This window comes from Mastacembelus armatus, chromosome 14 (genome assembly GCF_900324485.2).
Source record: "Mastacembelus armatus chromosome 14, fMasArm1.2, whole genome shotgun sequence".
NCBI classification, from domain to species: Eukaryota; Metazoa; Chordata; class Actinopteri; order Synbranchiformes; family Mastacembelidae; genus Mastacembelus; species Mastacembelus armatus.
In genome coordinates this window covers 5,263,797-5,287,416 of record NC_046646.1, presented here as the reverse complement: position 1 = coordinate 5,287,416, position 23,620 = coordinate 5,263,797, and the positions used below count along the sequence as shown (strand labels likewise).

Genomic DNA, 23,620 nt, shown 5'->3' with positions numbered 1-23,620 from the left:
GAATGAATGGAGAAGCCCTAAACTGATTAAAATGTGAAAAAGTGACAACGTTTTTCAGGGTACCAGACAACATCAGAGTTATTGAACATCTGGCAAACATTGTTAAATGTGGTTTACGATTCAAATTTGCTGTGGGACCAAGATATTCAGATCCAAAGTATAGATTGCCATTTAAAATGCCACAAACAATTCTGTATGTTCTCTCCATTGTTACTCTTTATTACAGAAATGAAGCACAAAACTGTAGAAAAACCTAAACACAAAACAGCTGCAAATCTCCAAAAGCAACAATAATGCAACCAATGCTGATACAAATATTCATTATTGCAGCAGGAGCACAGGAATACTAAAAAGATAAAACTCTGTTTACTAACAAAATTGGTACAAAATTGAGAATACAAACACCTCCATTTACACAATTCTAATCATTTCTGTGAAACTTTCAAAAGGTTTTCTCACAAGAAATTAAGAGCACTATTATCAATACACAAATTTTTCTATTAATATAACATCACAATGTTGCTCATGTAGTGGAAAACAAATCCCACACTTTGTATGAAGCAGTCATTGACTCTAACACCTCCCAAATAGTAGCAAACATAATAATTTATGTATATGTCTAATTCAACAAGCCAAAGCATAAGTATTTACTTGTACAAGAATACAATTGTGTCACAACTGGAATACAATCAAAACACAATCTTCAATAATAAATCTCTAGGAAGCAGGAACATTCCCTCACCATTTGAAGAACAAAAGATTTACTTTTTTATACCCCCTTCTTCTTGACTTTACCACCTCAAAAAGCCTGAGTCTTAGGTCATCTGGAACTCTATTGTGCTTTTATATAAAATAATAATTGTAAAATTGCATAAGGCCATCAAAGCACTCTAAAGCTTGTTTAATTACCAAATGTGTTTAAATGCATACATATACCTTTATGAGTATTTACATAACACTGGTGCTGAACTGGGATGGCAGGCTCTAGGGTTTCAGAAATTATGGGCCTAAGATACACAAATTAATATTATAATTTGTCATTTGAATGTAATCATAAATTATACTGCTGTGCAAGTTTGCTTACTGTTAATATTCACTGGCAATGTACCAAATTTCTACTAGTAAACTGGTATGAGCACCTTTTACAAAAGATTTTCTCAGCAACATTTAGACATTTTATAGTTCTTTAACTGTCAATAACCAAGACTTAGGATCATTTCATTCATTCATTTGTATACTAAATATCAGGCTAGTAATTAGGAAGATAATGATAAGTACTGAGTGAAGACTGTAAGCAATTAGGTAAGGCTGCATACTGAGAAACGATGCCTAAAACAACAGGTGTCTTAGGTGTGTTTGATGTACAGTACAACTTTATTTATTATACTGAAGGTCTTCTTAATCAGCCCACTAAATAACATGATCTGAAGGCAACACAATATTTAATTTAAGAGAATTGATTTCAAAGGAATGCTAAATATGAAGAAACAAAACAGATATAATTGGGCCTAGTTTTCATTTTTACTTCTGTAGCCTAAAAATCTGTTATGGAAACTAAAGAACAGACATTTTGGGCTAAATCTCAATAAAACAGAATAAAACTGTTTAACAAAGTGCATATTGAATACATTGTTGAGGCCACCATTATTATTGTAAGGGATGTCACTCACACCAAAAGATCGATCTGATACAAAAGCAAAAGCACTAATCTGCAGCTTCCAAGTTTAAAGCACTTTTTCCATACTCTATTCAATATTTATAGTTTGCAGAGGGGTGAAACTCTGTACCTTGTCTTCTCAAAACACATATATAAATACAGTGAGACAATGAAAAGAGGTTTAAAATAGATAAATGCTTATAGATCATTTTGAAAGGAAAACCATTTATAGTTAACTTGTTTCACAGAGGAATCTAGCACTTGATTGCACATTCACCTTTACACCTCTAAGGAACACGGCCACTTTAATATATGATGTTGGAGGCAAGCCGATAAGCTATACATTCAAAGTCTTCCTTTTGTAGGCTGAGGTGTCTTTAATCTAATAGTATTGTCTCTGAAGAGAAATGCACTGTTATAACTTGCCTGATTTCTACATGTGGCTGTGACTCTGCTCATGACTCCAGAGACTAAAGGCTGTCTTGAAGGTCCTGTGACACAGTTTGCACATGTACTGTCTCTTAAAAGTCAGGGCAGAGAGAGACGGTGCATGGTAAAACAGTGTGTCTGATTCCTGAGGGCCACCTTGATTCTCCATGCTGTTTGATCTTGACAAAGGGCTGTGGCTGCTGGGTTGCCGGTCTAATTCTGGCATCTTCACCTTGCTCACTGATGAGCTGCAGGGTTCTGGGCTCCTTGACTCCTCAGCCACCACGGCAGCAGCTGGTGCCATCTGGGTGGACTTGAGCACGGAGGCCTGTGGGGGTGGACGTTCAGAGTTTTGAGGGGTCATGGGAGGGGAGGGAGACAGAGATGAGGGGTGTCTGTCGATCTCTTTGGCTCCAGGTTCGTTAGCGGTTGACATGTGGGACTGGAAGTGGCTCCAAAGGCGGAAGTTTGTCCTGAAGGCTTTGTTGCAGATGTGACAGATGAATGGTTTGATGTGGCACAGCAGCTCCTGGTGTCGTTCCAGGTCTTTACGAGAGCTGAAAAGATTTCCACATTTCTCACATGGCCACACACCAGGTTCCTCAGACCCGGATTTGGCCATCTCTGTATTGTCTCTCTCACTCACAGCCTCTTCTAAAGGCTCTTCCTTCACTACCAGCTTGCCGTGATGACCCATGCTCAGGTCCTCAGGCACATGGGATGAGGAGTCTTCTGAATCGTACATGGGTGGACCTGAGGAGTCACTGTAACTGATGTTGTCTCTTGAGCTCCCAATTGCTAGAGGCTCATCACTGTAAAGCTCATCTCTGAGCATTTCCGATGCCTCTTCACTGTTCTCTTGTTGCTTCAGGTGAATCTGGTCTTTAACAGTCATCATGTTGTGGTTGTGGACTTCCACCTGGTGGCGCCATATGCTGAAGGAGGATTTAAAAGTCCGCATACACTCCAGGCATGTCAGTTTCTTGTATTTACAATGTGCCTCATGGTCTTTCTTGACAGCTGGACTTGAGAATCGGAGACCACAGTAAGGGCATACAGTTGCATGTCGACAGCCCCTCTCGTGGTCGCCCTGTTCAAAGAGTGATGACAGCTTCATGTTACAAAGTCTACAGGAGTAAACACCAGTGTCTGTGTTCTTCTGTTGAATGATCTCATCCTGTTCCTGGTAGAGGATGCCCTCGCTTGCTGTATCCTGCTCAGCTTTTTCAGCAGGATGCGTCCTTAAATGCTGTCTGTACTGAGACTGGAACACAAATACTTTCCCACAGTAAGGACATATGAAGCTGGGCTTTGACCTTTTCTTGGTGAGCACAGGTGATTGCAACCCCTGCTTATTCCTCCTTAGCTTCCAAAGCAAAGCTTTCTTTATTTCTCTCTCTCGCACAATATCTATTAACTTCTTTTGAAATTTCTCATCCAGTACTGAGGAGCTGGAGGACGAGGCTGGGTTTTGTACAACACCATGCTGAGTTTGGCAGTGTGTCCACACTTTGAAGTTGGTATGGAAGCGCTTGTGGCAGATGTCACAAGCATACGGCTTTTCTGGGTTGTGATACATATTTACATGACGATGTAGTCCAGCACTGGACCTAAAAACCTTTAAACAGTTCCAGCATTTGAAAATCTTGTTCTGAGGCAGCTCCCCACTGTTCTCATTAGTGTCATGGCTGACACTCTGAGGTATTGTTTCTGACATGCTCCCATCTAGTGAGAGGGTATGGTCTTTAAAAAATTTGCTCTTCTTGAATGGGTACCTTCTGTTGTCTGGTCTGTCCTTTCTTTTAGCCATAGGGTTTAAGTCAATCTTGGAACCTTGGTCATAGTTTGTTTGCAAGTCTTTAAGATTGACTGGCAAAGCATCTCCCACTGTGATTCGAATAATGTCCATGGGGTCAGCAAGTGGACTGCTGGGTTCAGCTTTCACACTAACCTCTCTTTCTACCTGAGTTTCTTCATCACACCTGCTGGAGTATTTTGACCTGAGAATCAGAGGAGATGTTCTTTTTGAATTACCATTTTGAACAGATGTTTCTAGTCCAGATGTTTTTGATGCCATTTTAACAACTGACTGTTCCCGATTTTGCAGCTCCTTGAGCTCCAGTGTGGGTGAGAAGACTGGAACTGGGCTGTCCATTGATAATGACCTTCGAAGCAGGCTTTTTATAAGTGGCCCACTCCTGTCAATGGTCTGGCTTAGCTCACTGGCCTGACAGGGCACTTTGGTGTGACAGAGCGGCTCCTGATCCTCATTCTCCTCTCTAGAGCCTTGGTCAGTGCCAGACTGCAGCCTGATGTGCTGCACTTCTGCGTCACTGAAAGACACTGATGATGTTAGCTGGGGCCTGACAGATGCAATGTGTGAGGAATTCCCTTTTAATATGGAAGTGTATGGATAAATGGACTTCCTTTCAGCAGCATCACTCTGTTCAGATGATTTCCTACAGATGGATTCAGAGTTACTGACTGATTCATATGAGTTGTGCTCTGATGGAAGCTCAGCTGACCCTCTCAAGTGTGGAGATGATGGTCTCTCTGATGTTTTTCTCAGATAATTTGAGCGAGCAGGATTGGCTGTGTCATTCTGGACCCGACACACAATAACACTCCTTGTCTGAGTATCATTCTCGTCTCCCTCTGAGAAGGAAAGCCTTTTTCTGGACACACAGTAGGATGCATGGGGTCTCGTTGACACAATGTTAGTAAGGAAAGGGATTCCAAGGCTGTAGCCCAGCTCTTGAATGGCTGCCAGACTGCTTTTGTCCACAAAGAGTGAAGAGGAGTAAATGTAATTCAGAACAATCTCAAAGGCGTCAGGCTCACAGAAGTCCAGGTTTACAACATTCAGTGACTCTGTGTCCATCCGTGTGAACAGGGAATGGAAATACTCACTGCTGGCAGCCAGAACATTCTTATGGGCCTGGTACCTCTGATCTGCCACAATCAGGACTACATCACACGTCTGGCCCCGCAGGCGCTGCTCATTGAGAACCCCTAACACTGAGAGGGCATGGGAGGGGTTACTGTAATGTACTAGGCTCTCCATGGCTGAAAAACAAGACAAGAGTTATACTTTAATTCAAGAATGTAATATACACAAGGACAAAATTGGGTTGTCATAAGTTTTTATAGAGATAGCATGAACAGGTACATTCATGTACATAACCTAACCAGGACTGGTGCTCAGAAACAAGAGCAATTGCTCTATTATAAATGTTTCTGTCAATTGTGATTTCTCATGCCACAACACTGAAAGGGTCAAAGACATTATACACCGTGAACTACCATTATATCACACCAGCACATGATACAGCTGTGAATTAGGAGGATTTTGTTTAGCAAAAAAAATCCACCACAAGTTAGTGAGTCTTGTTTGAAATGCTTCTCACTGATAATAACTCAAGAAGCCTTGAGATTCACTAGTTTTTGGGCAGATTTCTTAATGTATTGTTACTTCATCTTAAAAATTATATGCATATCATAAATAATCTTGCATAGCAGACATGTATTAGCAGTAGAGAGATATATGTTTTGAACATTTTTTTTATGACAGTAATGATACTATAGTTATTGTAATCTAAGGCTGTAACATTAGGTGATTAATTGATTCAAAAGAAAAATAATCAGCAACTGCAATAAAAGATGAATATCTCTAGATTTTGGACAGATGTGGCCTTGGGTTTCCAACATATTTTGATCCCTTTTTCAGTATTTTATTAACATTTTATAAACGATCAAGAAAAAAAGCAGCAGATTAATTGAAAATAATAATAATAATAATGAATTAAACCAAGCCAAAAGTATTATTAATTAAACTGATTAAACTGCATACTCTGTAAGGCATAATATATTTCTCTGGCAATTTATATTTGTTGTGGTTATTGCTTTTGGTGACCAGTACAAGTTTAAATTGCTGCTTCTATTTACCACTTCATGATGTATACAAACAAAAGATTAAACAGCATGTTCACACATTGCATCATGTTAAGAGTGAGATGGTATGAAAACATAGCTCTGTCAAGCCGCCCCCACTGTGACAGGCCAAAGCAGGAAGTCTAAAAAGTTTGTTATTACAGCACCACCACTTTTCACTACTGAATGCTTGCATAGTAACCCCTCTTACATGGCTTCCAGTCACCACTGGCAGGGTTTTCCACCTTGCTCAAAATGAAAAACATTTCCACGTTATAAATAATAAAAAAACATAAATAAATATCAATCACTTCCCCATGTTCTCCTGTTCTGTGTGTGTATACTCCTTAATACTGTTAGACTGTACATCAAGTTGGCAGCTTATGAGGTCCAACTAATAAATCAGCTTCAGAAAAGTGGTCATATCTGTACTGACCCAACTTTGGTTGTAGTTTGTGCTGTTGATATGTGCTTCATCAGAGTATGTCTAATGTAAGACACTGCATTAGCTTTAACTTGGTAGATATATCAAATAAACTGGCAAAGAAATGCATTTACATTATTGAGTAATAAGACATACATTTTGTTGAGTCTGAACATGGTCACAAACATAAAAGGTCTATATTTGGTGCCTTAGAGTTTCCCTTTTGAAACGCCTGCATGGTCAGCTACTAAACGTTATCTTCCTATTTATATGTCTTCAGTGTCCTCTTATCGCAAGCAAGGCGCTTTTCTCCTCAAGGCGTTTGTTTTGAAAAGTGAAAACACGGTAAAGCATGTTGCTCATGTTGACTGGACCGAACCTGGCTAATAATAGTTTCATAGCCAGGAGCTTCATTCATTCGTGAAAAACTAACAACCGTCCTGTTGCCTCTTCACCAAAACTTGTAATCCGCGTTAAGAGAATAAAGGGAACATCGAGTCATGTCATTTTTGTATCGGGAAGTCGAGGGGAGTCTTTCAGGATTTGGTCATCCGTGAGACGTGGCTCAGTGTCTCATGACAGCTAACTTCTCTAAGCCAAATGCTGCTTTCACTTTAGAAAATAGTCAGCCCTTCTCTTTAGCGTGGGTCGGTGGCCAAAGGGCTTAGGCTAACCGTTTTGCTTTAGCGCTGCAGCATCTCTTTCACATCAGTAGAGGAAAAGTTGAGCGCGTTTCAATGGACTCCGGCGTGGTAATCCCGGAATGAAAACACAGTCCGTGCGGACGGACGGAGTGGCTGTTGGAGTATGGGGGAGTAAACGACACCCTCTACCCCAGGTGGAAGTGTGTTTTCCCTCGAAACGGTCCACCCCGACCTGACAGGGCGCAGCTACTGGCTGCAAAACAGGTTGTAGCTGGTCAGGTTTTTCAGCAGCACAACCCCCCTTTACAGTTACGTCAGGGAGGAAAAGGAAAAAGCTTCTCCACCAACTATCCGTGCTCTTTTTGTTTGAGGTTAAGTTTGTTAGCTCTTACACACTTACCCTGCCCGTCGCCAATACGGCCTTTCCTCCACACAGCCAGGACTTTATTCAGTGTTGTGTAGATTTCTGCGCGCTGGTCGTGATTCCATCCATCTTGAATTTGACGTCATCCCACACCAGGGATGAGGTCATCGCAAAGAACGCTCGTCACGTGCACTGCGCTCTGATAGGCTGGTCAAGGAGTAGGGGGCGGGGCAAAGAGAACACTTGACGCTGAGGCGAATTTAAAGGGATAGGTCACATTTTTCCTTATTGCCCGTCACGTTTCTGTTTTTATATATGATGGCCAAGGAAAGTGTTTTAGCTACATTTCACTTAGTACTGCAATAGACCGTGTACCTGAACACTGTTCTGCAATAATCTGTATGAAGTATGAAGTAAAGTATGAAGTAAAGCATAGTTTAAGTAAAGTACTTTTCCTTGATGTTAATAAGCCACATGAGTTACAGTAAACTGCACAAGGGCGGAGACTTGACTTGAAAAGTACTTTGAAAAGTAAATATTTAGAGGAAGTGAGTCTTTATGGGAATTTCTTTTTTAATCTATTGTATTTTGATTTAACACAAAACTTATTTTAGTTTATACATTTCATATATTTTCACAGGTAAATAAAAAAGTTTATTAATAGACAATTTTATGTATTTGTCTACAAACAGATTGTTTGTGGTAGGTTTAAACTACAAGATGCAGAGTAAATATGCATGTAACTACAAGCCCCCATAACCCCAATGAAATTAATTAGGTCTGTGACTGAATAGAAGCCACTATAGCATGGCAGTAGATGTGTGTCATTACTGGCATCCAAGGGGGAATCGTTGCTATGTTTATTTAGCCTAACACATCTTCCTGGAAAGTCTTCTCAGATACAGTACCTGGAAACAATCTCACAACTCAGGCAGGTGTGGTTAAAAGACTGAATGCACCACCTCTAATGATCTTTATTTTTATAAAACCATGTTTTATCCAAGTGATGTTTTTTAACTATTACTATTTTAATGTCTAGTGACTATTGTTGGCTTTCTCTTGTAGTCTTGGACTTCCCTACATCCACACGTTCCAGTGCATCAGCATATACTCAATACCATTATCACTTAATGATAGGAGAAAGTTTAATTAGGCACATTTTCACACCTGATTACTATCATTTGAGCACCATTATATTAATCAATACATTTGTTAAAGATAGTAAATAATAAAAAAGATTTAAAAGAATGCAGAGGACCTGTACAATTTTTTTTTCCAAACATGAATGTATATTCACATTCTTGTGAAAGTGAGGAAAGAGTCTATCTTTTTTTTTGACAACCAAAGCATCCCGCTGTTCTGTCATATAACGAGAATGAAGATGTGAGAAAACAGTAAGGATGCTCTCGTTTCTCCTTATTTGACACTGATGCCTGACACGTGCTATTAATGCCAGCAGCTTAGCAAGCACTGTCATGGTTACCTGTGTGGAAAACCTGGTCTTTAGGGACTTTGACTCCTCCCAAAGCTCTTCCCTCTCTCTCTCTGTCTCCATGGCATTATAAACATGTTTACTGACCCTGAAATTGCCAAATAATAACAACCTTTTTATACTGCAAACATATAAGTGGGGGGATTCCTCTCCTCTCCTCTTTTCTCTTCTCTTCTCTTCTCTTCTCTTCTCTTCTCTTCTCTTCTCTTCTCTTCTCTTCTCTTCTCTTCTCTTCTCTTCTCTTCTCTTCTCTTCTCTTCTCTTCTCTTCTCTTCTCTTCTCTTCTCTTCTCTTCTCTTCTCTTCTCTTCTCTTCTCTTCTCATAAAATACAGGTTTATTAGCTTGTCATGCTGCCATACATGCCCGTTGTAATATCAAATCTTGTGAATATTGTAATAAGCTTGCAAAAATGTATGTTATTTCAGTATACTGACAAATGTAACTCAGCATATTTACAATCATTCAATACTTTTGTGCTGGCTGCCATGATTGTGTGGTCCATTAGGGACTGATGGTGCAATGTGAGGAGGAGAAAGACAGAACCACAGAGGATTTGATCTGTGAATACACCCTGAACTGTGAGTTAGCATCGTATCAAAGAGAAACATGCATGTACAATGGTGTCACTAAATAAATGGTTGAGATTCTGATCTCTGAAAAATGGACCGGATACTCTCTGTCTGGGTGGCTGTGGCCCTTCTGGCTCTCTGTAGGGGGCAAAGCACTGTATATGAAGGTAGGCCTATATGCAGACTACGGATTAATATGTAATGGATGTAGTAAACATTAATAAGTATTATGTTTATGGGGATTTACTCTTCTTGCTTGACGTACTATAGTTTGTTTTTAACATTATTCATGTCACAAATAATAGAGATGTACTATGCTTCATACTTTATGAGTTAAAATGAAGGAGCAATGATAGTGACAAATTCAACAGGTGATGGTATTATGCAGCCAGATATTAATTACCAAGTAGCCTTAACTGACAGTAAAATTAACAATCTATTTTTTATTCTAGAAAACATCTTGTCTGCATCAGGCTACCATCTATGTATTCACAATGAGACAAGGACTGAGAGTTTCCTGGTGATACGTAGAGTCCCCTATACTGTGACGAAGTATTGTGGTGGCTGGCTCTCCTGGAAGACATGTACTGTTACATACTACAGGATGGTCTATCAGACTGAGTACAAGGACGTGGTGGAGCAGGTTTTCAGGTGCTGCAGCGGCTATGAACAAGTCGGGCGTTACTGTGCCCTGCGTGAGTGTACTGCATATCATTTATCCATCCCTGATTTTGAAGATTATGAGAGAGTAAAAAGTGTTCTTTTTGTGTATAGATTTCTATTAAGTGTTAGTACAAAATGAATGGTATAGCAGTGCTCTCTGTTGTCTTACAAGCTATCAGTACAATTTTTATGTGTGCATTGCTGTGTGCAAGACAACAAGATGGAAGGACAGAATCGCACTGCTAGAAATGTCTCGCTGCTAATGTAAGGTCTGCGACATGTTTTCTTTGAATGAAGCTGTAAACAGGAGTGAGGAGTTCATTACCAAGCCAGGATCCTGTCCAACTGCACATGAGATGCTGAATGTGGATCCTGCATATGAACACTGTGAGCAGGACATGGACTGCCCAGGCTGGCAAAAATGCTGCCACATAATGGGTCATGTTCTCTGCAGGAATACTACAAGTTAGTATACATTCTGAACGTCTAGTGGGTTTTCTTAGGTAAAATCATGTGCTCTCATTAGAAGGCTTTTTCACACAAATCCTGAAAAATCTACGTTCTCACAGGCATCTAATCTGTTGGTAAAGTGACAATTGCAGCATAACAGCTTCTGCTCAAATTTAATGTATCAGTAGCACAAATAGTGAGGAATCTGCTAGCTATATAATTTTAAAAGTGGAATTTAATAGTTATTTTTGAAAGTTAGTGACAAAAGAACATAAAAAGTACACAGTGCTAAGTAACCCTTTATGCATGACAAGTTTTTATGATCAGTCTAGGTGTACTAAGTTAGAGCTGTTGTATTATTTTGTTGTAAGAGAGGGTTTTTGCATTTTCTTTGTAGACAAGTTGAGGGTCTATTGAATTTGGTTAACAGGACTGGAGAGGTCCTGGCTTTTTTTAACCAGTTATAAGGAGTAGGATTCAACTGCCCCCTTACTATAATAATGTTTATACTGCCCCATGGAATGTCATTATGTGTTAGTAGAAATATTTTTTCTTTTTCTTTTTCTTTTTCTTTTTGTTTTGTGTTTTGTGTTTTTTTTTTTTTTGCTGATTTGAATGTTGACCATTTTAACTGAACTTTCAGCCTTAGCACATTATGCTAAGAACAGAGGATACCGCTTAAATGCAACGGTGACAGTGAAGACTGATTACCAAAACCTGATGCTTGAGGATAAAGGACTTCTGAATCACATGAGATTACTACAGGCAATGGTAATACTACTGCTAATAAGAATACTAATTGTATTACTAATACTAATACTAAATTATACTAATACTGCTGTCTATAGCTATTGATACTTTTGCTACACATTGCATATATGCTATTACCATTATTAACATAACATACTCGCTCTGCTTTTTCTTAAAAAATCAAAATGTAGAATAAGTATCCAGTTCTCTGGGCCAGGCTTATTTTTCTTCTTTTATTAGTTTCACACTAATTGTTTTTTGTCTCTCTCTAATAGGTGACTGGAGCTCTGCAGCCTGACAATGTTTCGGTCTATTATCTCAGCTCATGGGCTGTGCCTCCTTACAGAACTGCTACCTCACTGCTGATTGATTGCAACTTTACTCTTTCACTTTACAATGTCACATCAAAGCTGAATTTTCTTCTCAAACACATAGATGAGGTGTCATCTGTAACTGTGGAAGGTGAGGAGACACGGTTGTTTGTTTCTAAGAAACTACTTGGAGCTTGATTTTTTTCCTCAGGAGAAATTTTGTTCTGTAGAGTTTTGAAATGATTCATGTTGCAGAGAACACAGTGTTCAGGAAAAAATGACTCAGTCATACCGCAGTTTCCTTCTCCCACCACTTCTATTTGAGTGACAGTCATCTGTGGGATGTTTCCTGCAATAACGGAAAATAACACCACAGCGAGTGCATACACACATATGCACAGACACATACACACACACCCACATACATAGATATTAATCATGAATCTGTCATACTTGTTACATTTGCACAAAAGACACAATAAGCTTGCTGTCATGCACACATTCAAACACACATCAGTGTTGCCTTCAAAATGATCCCTTTCAGATAATTCATTTCCTTCTCTACACTGTAGCCACAAATGTAATCCATCATTTTATGCCAGCACGATAATGTCCTTTCATTAGTAACATACAGCTCTGAATTACTCAGCCTTAACATTAGGGAGACAAGGAAGACAACTAAATCATTTCCATTCTGCATATTGTCTTAAGTCATGCTATTCTTACCTGAAAGCCTAACAATGGGTTGTAGAAAACAGTGTTCATAATGTCACAACCCATATGTCTTTCCCTAGAAATTATGTTTTTCAGTTATCGTTTATTTTCATAAAGATCTGTTATTTTCTATTTTTACTTAGATCTTATAATCATTACTCCTTACACATACACAACATCATATAATCCAGACTGTATGTGTGTGGGCACACATGTTTTATTTTTAAAGTTCTGTGCTTTAGAACATTCCATTTGAAATGAAATAAGAGATATTACTGCACAATAACAAATGCTACATTAAAGCTTTGAGTGGGTTTATCTCAGTTTAGAAAGAACTAAAAAGCTGTGTACACCCTGGACAGGCTATCACAGGGCTGACACACAGAGACAGGCAACCACTCTCACCTACGTTCACACCTACAGGCAATTTAGTGTCACTGATTAACCTAACTTCAAAGTGCATGTCTTTGGATTGCCGGAAGAAGTTGGAGTATCCAGAGAAAAATCACAAAGGCACAGGGGGAACATACAAACTCCACACAGAAAGGCCCCAGAATTAAATGATATTTGAACCCAAATTCTTTCTGTGCCACAAACTAATAAAAGTAACAGAATTAATGTATGTGGTGCTTACAGTAGATTCAGTTAAATGCATAAAAACTCATTGGATGACGTTTCATTATTCAAGTGGGCAGTGCTCCTGAAAAAACACCCTAAACATGTCATGTCTTGGCTTTGTCATGGTGAACATGTGCAAAACCTCAACCTTTTGTGACTGAGCTGCCAAAGACCAGAGAGACCCCACAATAAGCAGGGCTTTTATGTTCTGTGAGTTTCTACTTCCTATATACTAACACAATGTGTTAAAAAAGCTACATATCCCAACACAGATCATTCTACATTAATGCAAACCCAAAGCTGAGACTTGGCATGGTAATATATCCATTATTCTATTTCGAACTGAATGTGTTTAAGCTCAGAGCTGTGTAATGCACCACGCATCTAACTGTAATTCCACTTCAGTTTCTTTATATATCTGTTTTTCTAATTGCAGACGTAGATGAGTGTGCAGTGTCTGCTCTTCAGCAGTGCTCCCCCCTGGCAGACTGTAACAACACAGCAGGCTCCTACACCTGCATCTGCCACCCAGGATATATTGATGCAGACCAAAACAACCTTGGAGCCCATTGCATAGGTGTGTGTATGTTGCAAACATATAATTTATCATTCATCTGTTTGAAAATGGCAGTGAGTTGAATTGAAGTGGCTTATTTAAAAGTAAATATTCTGTGTACAGTACACTGAGGAAATTGTCCACAAAAAAAAAACATGGTATAGCTTCTGTTATATCTCTTTGAAAACGCTGATATACGTAGTGACTGTACCTCTAAAAAAGTATTGTGAAATGCTAAAATGGTGGTAAATGTGAATAAAAATTTGGATAATTGAGTCTAACTGAACTGTGGGAGGAAGCCAGAGTACCTGTAGAAAACATAGACAGACACGAGGAGAACATGCTGACTGGTCCACTGAGCCACCCCAACCAAACCCGTGGTAGGTGAATGTAAAATGATAACAATTATAACCTAGGTAAGATATGCAACCCTTAAAGAGTTTGTCTAACAATACCTGAGCAGAAGACAGAGAAGCAAAGAGTGAGCTGAAATAAGTTTCTCTGTCGGTAACTGACTTTTATGTGGCTTTACCTTTCACTGGTAGGGCCACATCAAAGAGCAGAGCCAAAAAGGGGAACTTTAGGAAAGTTCTGAAAACTTCCTACAGTACACTGATGGGTAAAAAACAGAAAGAAGCACAAATACTTCACCTGGAGGAGAAGTGAATGCTCCAGATTTCTCATATTTTTAGACAGAGAAGTTGTAACTTGATTTCAAACCTTTTTTTTCTGTCCTTTCTTTCTAGCTGACCTCAGGCTGCAGACCCCCAGAGAGTTCCTGACCTACCTTACACCCATGAACACAACGTCTGCCCCAGCTTCCAACACCACCCACCAGGCCAGAATGACTAAAACTCTGAATTATACACAGTCTCCCCATTACAATTCATCGGATCCTCCACACCAGACACATTTGGAACCTAACACCAGCACGAGCTCAGCTGCAGCGTTACCTTCGACAGCCATAGCATGCTGTAAGAAACATTTGCGTTTTATCTGAAAGTTGCATAGAACCACCAAATCCTAATTTACAAGCCAAAAGCAGCCCAAATATTAATATTGTGACCAAATAGTTAGTCTGACATTTTGGGGACTATGTTTTTTTTTTTTTCTTGCTAAGTACTGCCACCACTAACTGATCAGTTTGCCTCAGCACACAGAATGGGAACGGCCATCCTAGCTCTGTCCATCCACACACATGCATTATGTGTCAACAATATCTTGACCAGGTCCAGTGACCTCTTTAAGAGTTAAACGGGTCCTGGCTAAACACATTTTCCAAACCAGCCAGTTACAGTTCATTTTTGAAATGTTAAACCAAAAAAAATGTCCCTCTCACCACCCAAACAGCCTCAAGGGTCAACAGTAGAAACGAGACAACGACAATGTGAAATTTATTAGTAATCAAAAATGTTTTCAACAGGGTTTTCCAGTTTTACAAGAGAAACAACTTGGAAACTTTTTGAGGATCCACTACTTTCCACTTCCCTCCTTCTTACCTCTAGCTCCTTCCAGCATTGTTTTGTTTACCTTCCCCATCTCTGTTGAAGAGCAGTACACACCTACTCCCCTGAGCTTTTCTGTGAGCCCTTCTGGGACTTGGGCTAGAATTAAACCACGATAGAACACGTTAATTAGTGTGCTTTAGAGGTGCTGGTAGAGTAGGTGGATTTTGTCACCATTGTGCAGATACAGACTAGCAGTTTTTCCCTGTTTCCAGTGATTTGGTAAGCTAAACTAAATGGCCTTCATCAGTCTTTCATGTAACTTTTTAAAGTGAGAAATTGTATTTCCCAGGAAACAGCAAAGCATATTGCATGAATGATAACAATGTCCACTACCCCTGCCAATTCCCTCCTTCTTATCACTAGCTCCTTCCAGCATCGCCAGCTTATGGTCTGAAAATGTCACTGGAACTGACTTTACTGTGTACTGGTCCAGTCAAGTCGAGATAAACCAGACCTACTGGGTTGCTTTATGCAAAGGCTCAGAGGTAATTCATTCTTGGGAAACCCATCAGACCACGGTGGAGATGAAGGGACTGCAGCCTGGAGTGCTCTACAATGTCACTGTCACACCTCATGCCTGTGGAAGCCAAGGACTCGCCCGTGGTTTATTGGTCAAGACTGGTAAGAAGTGATTGTTTCAGTGGTTTTGACTTTTGGAGCGTCACAACTCTTCAGGTTGTGATTAGTACAGCTCTATAGTATTCACAGTTTATATTTACACAGGTTTATATAAAGTAATGACTGTCCATTCATTGGTAGCTGTGTCATGACCTATAATTTCAGTTTTAATAATATTGCTATTGCTATATAAATATCAGCCAACAATTTTGGATGCATCTGAGTTAACAAATTGACAGTGTTTCCCTCTGTGTGGAAGAATTCACACTAGGTGTTTTTAGATGATGATTTTTCCTGAGCCACAGGAAAAGGAACTAACCTCTAGATTTTTTAAAATTAGAAATTAGACTACTACACTAATATGTAAAGTGATAAAATTGCTCTTAATGACAAATGTGTGATGAAGAAAATCTCCATTTTAAACCAACAGGTTCAGGTCTACTAACAGGGCTGACACATTTTTAAAAATGTGTTTATTATATAAAACAGGGCTTTTTTTTTCGTAGATGCTCAGACTCTTGGTGCCACAGCTCGACTTACCAACATTCAGTACACTAATGACCTGCAGAACACATCCAGCCAGGCCTACAAAAACCTCACTGCAAGTATTATAAATGAGGTAGGCATGTTACAAGGATTACCCTCAGAAAGACTGTGATATTTGAATGCAATTTTACACACTCCAAACATATCCATTTGAGTGAATTAACAAGATGTTTCATAGTTTCATCTGCTAGTCCATCATTATTCTGACTGTGAGGCTGTTTCCTGTGTCACCAACAGATCTACCAGTCTCTGTCTCCAGAACTAAAGGACATCATAACTTCGGGTCAAGTGAGAATTGAGATCAGAAGCTTTTCACCGGGCAGTGTGGTGGTCAAGGTCATCATTGTCTTCACCCCCAACCAAATCCAAGACATCAGTAAGGTGTCCACAGCTCTGCTGCACTCCCTGATGAACAGCTCCAGATATGAAGTGGATGCAAATAGCACAAGCATATATGGTATGTCCATATCACATCATTCTACTCTAACTTCTACTACTTTACTTTTAACAGGGGAATTTATGAAACCAGGACTGGCAGCTATAAAACATTAAATGTACTATACCTAATTTTTTCAGCCCCTAGACCAGGGGTCTCCAACTCCAGTCCACAATGTTCCATTATCCAACTATCCCTGCCCTACCCACTACTGATTACCCGGATCAGGTGTGTTCAGCCAAACAGAAACTACAAGGGCAGGGATAGTTGGAAAACAAGGTCTAGATAGTTTTGTGAGGCTCAGAACAATCTCACACCATAAGCCACTTGAAGAACACAACATCCTTTCTCATATGTTGTAAAAAAAAAGCCCTTTCATGAGATTTGTTAATTTCAGACAAGTGGACAAGCTAAAATCTAGTACAGAGGCTTTGTCATGTCTGATTGTTAAATTAAAACAAATTGGAAGCCAAAAACCTCCAATTCACAATGCCACACAGTACTAATGAACAATGTTGCCTGATTTATTGAGCCAAAATATTTTGCTTTTTCTAGACTTTAATGAATGTGATTCAGGGGAAAATGATTGTTCCCTGTGGGCTACATGTACAAACACCTGGGGCTCCTACACATGTGCTTGCATGGCTAGATTTATAGACAACAGTCAACAAAGACCTGGGCGAGCCTGTGAAGGTAGGGTCTCAGAGGTGTCCAATTAACACAGTTTACACAATTTACACAGATCTAATCACAGAAAATGTCCTGCATTGTATAACAACTGTTTTGTCTTGTGCAGCAATCGCTACCTTGAAGACAACGACACCATCACTGAGACCTTCAATAAATTCTATGTTTAGCAATACCCTTTTCTCTGACATAACACCCCCTACCAGTGATCAGGCATCAACCACTGCCACTACTACTCCAGGGAGAACCACAGTCATTATAACAACGAGTGAAAAGGTTTCCACTACAGTCACATTTAGCAGCCTGGTTTCAACCACTTCTACAATGGCCCCTCCTACAACTACTGAAGTCCCAGTTGTTACCTCTATTCATGCTGCCACCACTACCAACGCTGCTACCACCACAACAGCAATGGCATCCACGACTACTCCCCCTAGAACAACTGTGTCCAGCCTCACTACCATTGCTACAACTTCTACATCTGCTGCTGCTGCCCTGAGTACTACTACCAATGCTGCCATGAAAGATGCCATCTCAGTGCAGTGCAGGGTCTCTGCCATCACTGTCAACATTGCCAGGGATTTTCTTCTGAACAATTTGATCAGGGAAGGCTCCCTATATTTAGGTTTGCAGGAATGTGGTGTCAACGGAGGCAATAGCACCCATGCCCAGCTGACCGTGGGGTGGAATGAGTGTGACACTAGGCTCGTGCATGTAAGCTTTCGTCTCTTCTGAAGACATTCTGCATTTACCCTTTCCTATTCTCTTGCATGTTTTGCAGATATTGCATGTTTTTCAGCATTTTTTGTCTCTAAAACTGAATTGCATTAACTCAATTAAGACTCCAAACGACTTCCAACATCTGCTGATTTAGAATGAAACCCACTACACTGCATCTGTCACCCTGTTCAACACCATGGATCCCTACACCTCACCCGATGGAACAGTGGAGGTACCCAAAACACGTCTGGAGTCTCCCATCACATGTGCCTACAAGAAGAGCATACTCATCTCTTCTGACTTCGGCTCCATGGGGTAGGCTTCACATGCTCTCCTGAATACTCAGCATTCTTTAGCAACATAGCTTTTGAACACCTGAAGCAATTGACAAACATATAAAAAGATCAGATATTGTCACTACCAAATCACATGAGGAACAAGTGACAGTTAAAACAACAGCTACACTGTGGATTTGCAGTATATTTTGTAGATGGATAGAGTTTATGATCCATAAAGAGGAAACACTATAAGTTTAACATACGTCCTGAACATTTGTACGGTATACACACTCAAATAACAAATCTTTTTACATCACTTTATGTAGACAAAAAAGAAGTATACACTGTGCTTCTTTACTAGAAGCTGAATCATGGCAACTGGACTTCAAATAGATGAATCAAAATGTTTCATCATTCATCCAAGTAGCTTTGTCAGTCTAAAGAGAAGCTGGTTAGAGGTCTCATTATTTATCCTCCAAGTTGGTTTCACTCCACCCCCAGCCTGAATAGGCTCAACCAGCTTAGAGGTTAAATATTTAGACCTCTAACCAGCTTCTCCTTAGACTGATGAAGCTACTTGGATGACTCGACTTCTTGAAGTGCAGTTGCCATAAATCAGCTGCTAAATAACTTAACCTGGACGACTGAGAAGCTTCACAGACATTGTGCATCTTTGCTGTAGAATGACAAACATTTTACTGTGATGTTGACTCAAACATCAATACAAAAAACTACTGCACTCCACTATGCATCCATCCATCCATCCATCCATCCATCCATCCATCCATCCATCCATCCATCCATCCATCCATCCATCCATCCATCCATCCATCCAGCCATCCATTATCTATACCCACTTAGTCCTAATTAGGGTCATGAGGATCTGCTGGAGCCTATCCCAGCTCTCTTTGGGTCAAAGGCAAAGAGAGTACACCCTGGACAGGTCACCAGTCCATCACAGGGCCCTCCACTATGTAATTTTCCTAAATCCTTATACTCTACTCTAAACTGACTACCTGTACCAAAACTCATTAAGGAAACAATAGCTTACCAGTTACTCCCTGGTTGCACCTGTTCCTGAGGTCAAACTGATCTATGCAGAGTAAAAACAAAACAAAAAAAAAGAACTGTTGCTGACCAATCAGACCCCAAAACTCCATCAAGGCTACGAAAGACATAAGTCTTGAAAATCTGAAATTAGCTTTCACAAAAACAACACAATATATCTCAAATTCCAAAATGTTATGCCAATAACATCTGACTACCCTAAATGCGAAAATAGCATCAGTTGGGTTATTATAACTGGGTGTTTCTGTCATGGTTCACCTTTGGGACTTCCTGCCGGGGACATTTTATTGTATATTGCTGTTTGCCTAGTTTTGTATCTAGGTTACCATTTCATTTGGCTCACCTCTGTTTCCCGTTTCATTTTGTTCTTCTTAGGTTTTCCATGTTGTTTGGCTCTTCTTTGTGTTTTGTTTCCCTATGCCCTGGTTACCCCAGGAGGAATAAATCCTTTGTGTTTCTGCATTTGGGTCCTACCTCTCCTCCTTCTCTCCAGCACACCACCAACTCATAACAGTTTCCCACTAATCTAAACTGTATAAATACTATTACTTCTACAAGACCAAATTTCCCTATGGATGCAAACATAAATTAAACAATGTAACACTTCACTTGTATTTTGTGACTGTAAAAATTTTTTTTAAAGTTTCAAATTTCAAGACATACATATTTCTGAAGTGATTTAGTAAATTAGTAGTATGGAGCAGGAGTTATGAAGGACTTTAAATTCAAACTAATAATGTACTTATGAAAAGCTGGTGCAAGCCAATCCAGCCTCTGTTGATTTTCTGTCAACCAGTCCCAACCAAAAAATAGCCCCCTAGAAATATCAACATTTTCCACTTGGGGTTTTGTAGTGACTAACAAACAAGATACAAGACGCTAATGAGTTTATATGTTCAACTTATTTTTCTGACTGAGCCATGCTAGCTGATTCCCTGTTTCCAAACTGTGTGCAAAGCTAGACTAACTGTCTGGGTCCAGGTGCAGCACCAGACCCTACCACTCAGATGTAGGAGTGGTATTAAGCTGTTCATTTAACTCTTGGCAACAATGGACTAATTGGATTTCCCAACACATCAAACATTTTTTTGAAAAATACATCTTTATTTTCTCATGATGTAGCCTGGACACTTGTTTCTAAAAATTCCTGAAACAAACAAAGTTATTTTAGTAGACTAGCTACTTAGTATCAAGAAGAATATTTAAATATTTAGCTTGTTTCAAAAACTTAAAATTGAAGTGTCGGTGGATTTAGCCAAGGTTTGCAGTGTGCTCGTGTTATAATTAAGACTGAATGCTTTTTGTTCTTTCATCCATGTTCAGATATGACATACTGAGTGATGTTATTACGGGCTGGGGGTCGTTCCATGTGACAGTGCAGCTGATGAACGGTACAGTGCCTCTACCGCGAAACTACAGTTTGTCCCCTAATGAGGCTGTAGTGGTGGATGTCAGCCTCAACACGTCTTCAGAGCACCTTAAAGTAGTTATCAATAAGTGCTGGGCTACTCCTACCCAAAATCCCGCTGACACCTACAGCTACACCTTCCTGGAGAACAGGTCTGCCTCTATTTTCAGTACCATATTCCTCTCATTGTTTTATTGCATTGCTATTATTATTTCACCAACTTTTAGATTTGCATTTATTCCTTCTCTCACTTGGTTTATATTATATTGCTAATACTACTTAAGTTTGTCATGACTCCCCCTTCGGACTTCCTGCCAGGGACCTTTACACTGAAAATACTTCCTTTTTTTCCCCCCTGCACTGGTCCCCGGCAGCTTCACACAATTTAACCTAATTTGTTTCACCTGTGGTTAATTGCCTTTTGTTTCCCCTCTATTTAGGCGCTGTGCTTCCTTTTTGTGTTTGTGGAAACATTGCATAGGAATGATTGCAAATGTTTTTGTTTGCTTACTGTGGTGCAGGTTATTCTTCGCCACCGTTTCATTTGGCTGTACTTGGTTCCCATTTCACTCTGTTATTCTTGTTTCTTTTCCTGTGCCCTGGTGATCCCAGGAGGAAGGAATAAAGCTTTGGTTTGTGTCTGCATTTGGGTCCTACCTATCATTCTCGCCAGCACATAACAAAGTTTCTATTACTATGACTACTACCTTAAAACATCACAACCTTCAATATGTATGTGAAGCTTCTTTGGTGCCTTAAAATAATAAGTTTTTCACAGCTAGAAACAGAAGGTGCTTTTTCAGTCACTCAGTTACTTTTCTGTGTCCACAGCTGTTCCCTGAACGCCTACACCAAAGTGTTGATGAATGGAAACTCCAGCAATTCTCGTGTATCTGTGCAGATATTCTCCTTCATCAATCTGGATGTGATCTATCTGCACTGCCATGTCCAGATCTGTGTTCAATTTGGGCTGGAGACCTGTGCGCCTGTAAGTACTCCGTATTAAAAACAACAGCAGTCTTGCAGCCCCTACACTGTGAATGAATTTTAAGTAAGTCATCTCCCCTCAGCCCTCATTTTGACAGAAGCAATGACTGAAGTGTTTGAAGATAAGAAGGGCAATGGAAGTCTCTCCTTTGTTTGTTGTGCTCATGTTTTCTTTCAGGACTGTCAGCTGAGAACAGCTCGGGCTTCAAACACAATTGGAACAGCTTTAGGTTCTTATGGACCTCTGCTCAAATCAAATGAGGGTGTGTATTTTACTTTTTGTTTCTCTTCTTTCTTTAATAAGGAATAACACTGTCCACCTTAGCTGCAAAAATTGGATTTAATTCCAACAATGACACTCCAGCTTCCACTCTTCTACTGAGGGGCTGGCCAGTTTCAAAAGTAGAAAAGCTATTACAGTCTTCAGGATCCATTATAAAATTGAGTATCACTTTGTGCTAAATTTGAATCATTGTGAAATCATGGCAGTAGTGATCCTGACTCTATCATCAGTCTGGTTGAGAGGCAAGTTCAACTGAAGTGAGTTATTTATTTTTCTGACAGACTCAAGTTCAAATGCAAAGTTCACCATGTTCAAGTGTGAGACTTCCTTTATAAAGTCACAGTAGTTATAGAACCTTTTTATTGACTTTTCTAAACCATTTTCAGACAAATCCTCTTATTTTCATTTTACTGTATGTTTAATGATTTCTATTCAACCTAACTCATATTCTTGCAGAGTCTTTGGAGCACGATTTGAACACTCTACCTATAGCTGGCCTTGCCTGTCTTGGAGTCGGTCTGACGCTTATCTTCATCGTTGGGTTTTTCTGCCTTTTATACTATCAAAGGAACCGCATTGGGCACTACAACTTCAATGTCAAACCCAAGCAAGAGAACTTCACCTATCTTGCCTTCAGCACCTAGGGGTGACAAGCATGTCGGTGAATTGGAAAAGATCAACATTTCTTGCAGCAGCTGATTAAATAGGCTATGCAGTAGGCTCTTAACGCTCAGCTACCACAACGTGTCACTGTTGCATCATTCACATATTAGTTCTCACCAAACCATGCTAATCTTTATACATTAAACAATTAGGCTAATGAAAAACTAATTATTTTTACATTTTACCTACACCCTTAATATATATTTAAGATATTACAATAACATTTGCTTACTCAACTGGGACTACAGACATTTCAGGATTTTTAAAAATAAATATTAATGTTATATTAACCATTAGTTGCAGGTTTTGAAAGTCAAATGTTGATTTCTTGTTGAATGTTTTGAGCTAGATTTCACAATAAGAAGCAAGACGTATGTTGGCGGAGGGGGGAAATTCCCATATGAAAAATAATGAAAATAGGAAAACTAAGTATGAAGGAGATCATTAAATATGTAAAGTTAATAGACTGGAGGAAAGTAGTCTGCTTTGCATATCTGTCTATACATTGGTATACAGTATATCTATAAATTGTCACTTTCATGTAATCAAATAATTTTAAATATACAATTTACAATAACGTACCTGTGCAGTTATCACTTTATTGTCTTTTAGCTACTAATTTTCTGCTACACTTACAACATTTGCATGTTTGTTACACATATTAAATATTGAGTCTGTTTTCATATGTTTGTGCTTAAAGTAATGTGACCGTAAACATGCCCTGTATCAATGCAAACACTTGGGGGCGCTGCCAACATAGCTCTTCAGCTTGAAAAAACATTTGCAAGAATACAAGATGGCTTCCTGCATGCATACAATGTTTACAGTGTTTACAGTAAATGGTAT

The 23,620-nt window shown here is 39.5% G+C and overlaps 2 protein-coding genes across 3 annotated transcripts; one reads left to right on the top strand and one right to left on the bottom strand.

The window, feature by feature from the left end:
- Nucleotides 1-198: 198 nt before the first annotated feature.
- On the bottom strand, nucleotides 199-7,611 carry zbtb21 (zinc finger and BTB domain containing 21). Of its 2 annotated transcripts, none has more exons than XM_026327952.1 (2): nucleotides 7,485-7,611; nucleotides 199-5,152 (listed from the first exon to the last, which is right to left on the bottom strand). In XM_026327952.1, the coding sequence occupies exon 2, from the start codon at nucleotides 5,148-5,150 to the stop codon at nucleotides 2,091-2,093; it is 3,060 nt and encodes a 1,019-aa protein (XP_026183737.1). In that variant the 5' UTR covers nucleotides 5,151-5,152; nucleotides 7,485-7,611; the 3' UTR covers nucleotides 199-2,090. The 2 variants fall into 2 exon arrangements, with proteins under 2 accessions (XP_026183737.1, XP_026183738.1); XM_026327953.1 differs by having other exon boundaries at nucleotides 199-7,337; nucleotides 7,485-7,597.
- Nucleotides 3,351-22,965, top strand: umodl1 (uromodulin-like 1). Its single transcript, XM_026327954.1, has 17 exons — nucleotides 3,351-3,421; nucleotides 9,963-10,205; nucleotides 10,471-10,638; nucleotides 11,267-11,394; nucleotides 11,649-11,835; nucleotides 13,453-13,593; nucleotides 14,319-14,546; nucleotides 15,444-15,701; nucleotides 16,205-16,317; nucleotides 16,482-16,701; nucleotides 17,236-17,373; nucleotides 17,477-18,081; nucleotides 18,242-18,402; nucleotides 20,757-20,993; nucleotides 21,673-21,829; nucleotides 22,007-22,091; nucleotides 22,568-22,965. The coding sequence occupies exons 1-17, from the start codon at nucleotides 3,385-3,387 to the stop codon at nucleotides 22,753-22,755; spliced, it is 3,294 nt and encodes a 1,097-aa protein (XP_026183739.1). The 5' UTR covers nucleotides 3,351-3,384; the 3' UTR covers nucleotides 22,756-22,965.
- The last annotated feature ends 655 nt before the right edge of the window (nucleotides 22,966-23,620 follow it).

Excerpts from the sequence above, each read along its gene's own strand:
- umodl1 (XM_026327954.1), top strand. The coding sequence starts at position 3,385 with ATGAAGCTGGGCTTTGACCTTTTCTTGGTGAGCACAG. Across the intron at positions 15,702-16,204 it reads TGGTTTATTGGTCAAGACTG|ATGCTCAGACTCTTGGTGCC; the intron begins GTAAGAAGTGAT and ends TTTTTTTCGTAG. Across the intron at positions 20,994-21,672 it reads TACACCTTCCTGGAGAACAG|CTGTTCCCTGAACGCCTACA; the intron begins GTCTGCCTCTAT and ends CTGTGTCCACAG.
- zbtb21 (XM_026327952.1), bottom strand. The coding sequence starts at position 5,150 with ATGGAGAGCCTAGTACATTACAGTAACCCCTCCCATGCCCTCTCAGTG.